The sequence below is a fragment of the Azolla caroliniana genome, unplaced genomic scaffold (genome assembly GCF_043228905.1).
Source record: "Azolla caroliniana isolate FFs.n. ecotype wild unplaced genomic scaffold, voAzoCaro1.0.p SCAF_3, whole genome shotgun sequence".
NCBI classification, from domain to species: domain Eukaryota; kingdom Viridiplantae; phylum Streptophyta; class Polypodiopsida; order Salviniales; family Salviniaceae; genus Azolla; species Azolla caroliniana.
Window position 1 is genome coordinate 8,529,634 of NW_028230438.1, and position 5,730 is coordinate 8,535,363.

General features: G+C 36.7%; 1 protein-coding gene across 1 annotated transcript; it reads left to right on the forward strand.

Annotated features, from left to right (window-relative positions):
- Positions 1-373: 373 nt before the first annotated feature.
- Positions 374-3,241, forward strand: LOC147866152 (uncharacterized). Its single transcript, XM_087316716.1, has 2 exons — positions 374-1,450; positions 2,255-3,241. Exons 1-2 carry the CDS (start codon positions 782-784, stop codon positions 3,224-3,226), a joined length of 1,641 nt encoding a protein of 546 aa, XP_087172842.1. The 5' UTR covers positions 374-781; the 3' UTR covers positions 3,227-3,241.
- The last annotated feature ends 2,489 nt before the right edge of the window (positions 3,242-5,730 follow it).

Here is a 5,730-nt window from a genome sequence, read left to right on the forward strand (position 1 = left end):
TACTTACATACATACATACATGTGGAGGAGTTTATGGAGATTATTTATTTGTCGTTTTCATGGTCAAGTAAGTATCCACCCACCAAACCCTAATTATTTACCCCACTCTCACTATTACACTTCTCTTATCATGACCTGCACCAAAACCCTAATTGTCTCCTCCTTGCCTCATCATCATATCACCACCCACCCAAACCCTAATTTTCTTCTTTCCATTACAAAATTTGGCCCCGTATGATCAATTCCAAATACCCCTCTTGATCACTGAATCTCTCTTCTTTAATACCATTGCCCTAAATTTTGGAAGGGTTTTTACTTGTCTTTCTTTTGTGTGATTCTTTGCTTCTCTCATTCTTACCCTGATTTCAGGAAGTTGTTGTGTCTAGTACTGAATTCACCCTGAATTTAGCCTGTCAAATTGGAGTGAATTAGTTACAATCCATCAATATTGTAGACTGTTTAATTAATCAGACAGAAAGATTATTAATCCTGAAATGCCCAAACTATTCGTTTCCTAGTCAATATCGTTAACATGATTTACCTAATTGAATATCCCAATCCATAGATATACTCATTATTATTACACAATTAAGCAATCCCACTCCACACATACATATATAAATACTTTTAGGAAACATTATTAATACCATAAATATTATTTACCCAAATTATATAACCTAATCCAAATTCATGTAACGAGAACTGTCTACATATAACAAGAAGATATTACTATAATTTCATGAATTTCAGTACCTGATTCAACATATTTCATCAATTATAAATGGCATCTAATCCTTACCATTACCATCACCATCGTTGCTTTCCGTCTGATTTCTTTAGTTCTTGCAGTAGTTATATTAATAATAAAGATTTACTCAGAGAATCAGGTCTTCATCAGAGATTCAATCTCATTCACGTTGACCCACAATCTTCGATAGAAGCTCTGCCTCTGCTCCAGAACTTGGGTTCTTCATGTGATAATTCCAATGATCACAGTCATCCTCATGACCTTAAGATCAGTAAAGATCAAGAATATAGTTCATTAATCAACACATGCCACAGCAATAATAATAATCATAATCATCATCATCATCATCATCATCATCATCATAATGGCAGCATTGATCATGATCATATCAGCCTAGATTTACACATTGGGCTCCCAATCAATAAGGAATATAAGAAAATCAGGCCAATTCAGTTTGGCAGTAGTAATGATTCGATGTCATCGGGCCAGAGTAATAATTCGACTGAGCCCGGGGTAAGAATCGGAGGTGATTATTATGCTGCATCAGTCAATGCGATCGGTGACCAATGGAATGATCCTTCATCTGCTGGAATCTCCCCCCGTAACTACTGGATCCCGACGGTCGAGGAGATTCTGACGGGGCCGACGCAATTCCCCTGCCCGCTCTGTGGGAAAATGTTCAACAGATATAATAACATGCAGGTACATAATTTAGTCACAACATTATATGGGCATTTGATTGTTAACATCCCAGGGCAGTAGATTAGGTGCAGATGCAGTATATGTAATGATATTATGTAGACTTTGTATTGATTTTGAATGATAATATCTTGGCGACAGTAAGATTAGGTTGCAGATGCAGTATATAATGATATTATGTGTTTCCCTTGTGTATTGATTTTGAATGATAATATCCTAGGGCAGTAGATTAGGTGCAGGTGCATAATGTGGTAATTCATTAGTGAGGATTCAAACTAGTTCTTTTAATGGTGGAATTATCAATCTGATTAGTTAGCTGGTTTAGCTCTGATTGGAAACCCATTTCCAGATGCCACTTTACTGATGAATATTTCTAGTGTTCAATTCGAAAAACACCATTAAAATCTGGCGTATGTAGGTAACATCAATCATGATTTAGCTAGGAAAAATAAGTGGTAGATTAATTGAAACAGAAGCTCCCTAGTAATCTTAGCATGATTCATATATATACTTGAGAAGATGGATGAACTGACAATGGATTAATGTTAATTGTAGATGCATATTAACAGCATGATTCATATATATACTTTGAGAAGATGGATGAACTGACAATGGATTAATGTGTTAATTAATGTAGATGCATATTAACAGCAAGATTCATATATATATATACTTGAGAAGATGGATTAACTGACAATGGATTAATGTGTTAATGCAGATTTACATTAAGAGCATGATTCCTATATATATATATATATATACTTGAGAAGATGGATTAACTGACAATAGATTAATGTGTTAATGCAGATGCACATGTGGGGCCATGGATCACAGTACAGGAGGGGCCTGGAATCAACCATTAATCCTACTACAAAAACTTCTACAACAACAACAACTACTACTACTACTACTACTAATACTGCAGCTACAAAAACTTCTATAGTTAATCCAAATCGTACAAATAAACTAACTGTACTCTCATCTGGCGGGGACGCCACCACGCGGAATGATGACAGTGACAAGCAGAACATCGGAATCGATGATGATAGCGACAGGCAGAACGATGGTATCGAAAGGATTAATGACAAGAGAAGCAGCGAAGAAGAAGATCCGCGCGTCATCATTGTCGAAGAAGAAGAAGAAGAAGAAGAAGAAGAAGAAGAAGAAGAAGAGCACATTATGCATGAATCGGAGAGATTGTCGACGAAGAATCATGATGGCGAGGATCGGAGGAAGCATGGGGAGCACGGATCGGAATCATATGATCCCATGATTCAAGAGTCGGCGGGATTGCTGATGAGGGATGGGAGGGATGATCACGGCGGTGAGCAGGAATCATTGGAATCATGGGCGGGGGGGCGAACATTGGGGTCATCGGAATCGTGGGCGATGATGATGAAGCGGCTGGTGCTGGTGCGGACGCCGTGCTACTGCTGCGTGGTCGGGTGCCGGAACCACGTGGGTCACGCGCGCGCCAAGCCGCTCAAGGATCTGCGGACCCTGCAGACCCACTTCAAGCGCAAGCACGGGGCGAAGGCGCACACGTGCCGGAGGTGCGGCGTGAAGGCGTTCGCGGTGCGCGGCGACTGGCGCACCCACGAGAAGAACTGCGGGAAGCTCTGGTTCTGCACCTGCGGCTCCGATTTCAAGCACAAGCGCTCCCTCAAGGACCATATCCGCGCTTTCAATGCCGGCAACTCCTCCTCCGCCACTCCTCATCTGCACGCCCCGGCTTCTTCTTCTTCTTCTTCGACCCTCGCCCCTTCCACCTCCTACTAATCATCATCACTATAATGAATGAATGAATCAGTAAATACACTTGATTTTCATAAATGTATGTATATATATACATACCCCCCCTCCCCACCATAATCAATCATTACATACTTATATATATATGCTATAGTCCTGAATCCATTGCATTGATTGATATGATTTGATTGATTGATCCACAGTTAAATGCCACATGAAATCAATCATATTGCTGTACCTACTTCAGCTAATCTTCTCCATCTTGTTTTAACAAGTACATACATATACATTTTAAGTATTGAATGCATGCATATAAGTATACACCATGATGATCAATCAATATATACTTGATTTCGTATATACACACCCCCATCATTACATAACTGGATCCATACTTAAGTCCTGAATGCATATATACACCATGATGATCAATCAATATACTTGATTTATTATATACACAACCCCATCATTACATACATATATGCTAAGACTTACTGAATCCATTTCATTGATTGTTTGATCCACAGTTAATGCCTCTTGAAATTGATAATGTTGCTATATATATATGCTATAGTACTGAATCCATTCCATTGATTGATATGATTTGATTGATTGATCCACAGTTAAATGCCACTTGAAATCAATCATATTGCTGTTTCTACTTCAGCTAATCTTCTCCATACATATTGTTCTAACAAATACATATACATTTAAGTATTGAATGCATGCATATATACACCATGATGATCAATCAATATATACTTGATTTACTATATACACACCTCCATCATCATTACATACTTATATATGACATTAATATTGGATCCATTTCATTGATCGATTAATCCACAGTTAAATGCCTCTTATTTGATGATCGCGTCGCTGTTTCTACTTCAATTAATCTCTATATTTTCCTAACAAATACATATACATAAAGTATTGAATGCATGCATTATCAATATACTTGATTTACTATATATACACACCCCATCATTACATACTTATATATGCTGGTACTGAATCCATACTTAAGTACTGAATGCATACATATATACACCATGATGATCAATATACTTGATTTCCTATACACGCACCCCTTCATTTACATATACATACATATATGCAAGTACTCAATCCATTTCATTGATTGATCCACAGTTAATGCCTCTTGAAATTGATTTAAATGTTGCTGTTTCTACTTAAATTAATCTTCTCCATTTTGTTTTAACACAGTAAGTACTGAATACATACATATATACACCATGATGATCAATATACTTGATTTAATATACACACACCCCCATCATTACATACATATATGCTAGTACCTTGATTGATTGATCGATCCGCAGTTAATGCTTCTTGAAAGTGATCATATTGCTGTTTCTACTTGAATTAAAAGATTCTCCATTTTGTTTTAACAAAGTCCAAATACATTAAGTCTCCCTTATAATACATAAATTACATTGATTCATCATTAACCTACCCCATGAAGGATCAAAGAAATAATGATGTACTGCCCCCCCTTGTTACACCATTCCTCACTCTTTAGTAACCCCCCCCCCCCCACCTTAATGGATGACAAACATCAATGGTGGAGCAGACATATACAAGTTGAAGCGAGCTACTTACCGTCTCCTCGGATTCATTCACCTCGGATTCATTCAGGCTGATCATGACCACCATTTTACCCTAATACTACTAATGATTCAACAATAATATTGCAGGTGGCCTTCATTAATCCACCTTATTGTCAATCATCTTCAGTGTCCACCTTCATGCAGCTTTAATCGTGTACATCTTGTGATTACATTCACGAATCACAACATATCTTCAAAATGGGTCTACCAAGATATATATCCCTGCCCATTTCTTAATATATATTACTTTCAAAATTTCTGCACATTCATTCATTCATATCATATTTACCATCATCTTGCACGAGAACTCATACATAATTGGCTTCTCTACTTGGATCATGATGATCAAATCCTGTCGCTAAGATGTAAGTAGCCTTTTGATCACCTAATTATAAATGGCTCCAGTGTGCATGCATTATTGGTTGGGATCACTAACCCATATTAATGTTGGATGTTTAAGTACCTTGTTTGGGATTAAAGCTGATTAGACAATATTTTAATCATCAAGTCACCGATTGATCATGCGTAAGTACCTCGTTTAGATTGAAGCTGATTACACGATATTAGAAACAATGGAGATTAATATAAATCACAAATCTATATCATAAATAAATATTTAAACAAGAATGTATAATATAACAACCTATTCTTGTGACTATTATGAATGGGTGATATCACTGATTCCACCAATATATAAAATAATCATTAATATAAATAGTTCCTAAACGATTGTGTTCACGATGTTGAATATTTCTGATTAGTAATGCCCGTCGATACCGTAATTGCATTGACCAATCGGTGACTTAATGTTCAAAATATCGTATAATCAGCTTCAATTCCAACATAATTTAAATACATAATTTTCTTATTTTGTAGGTTTAAATAATTTAT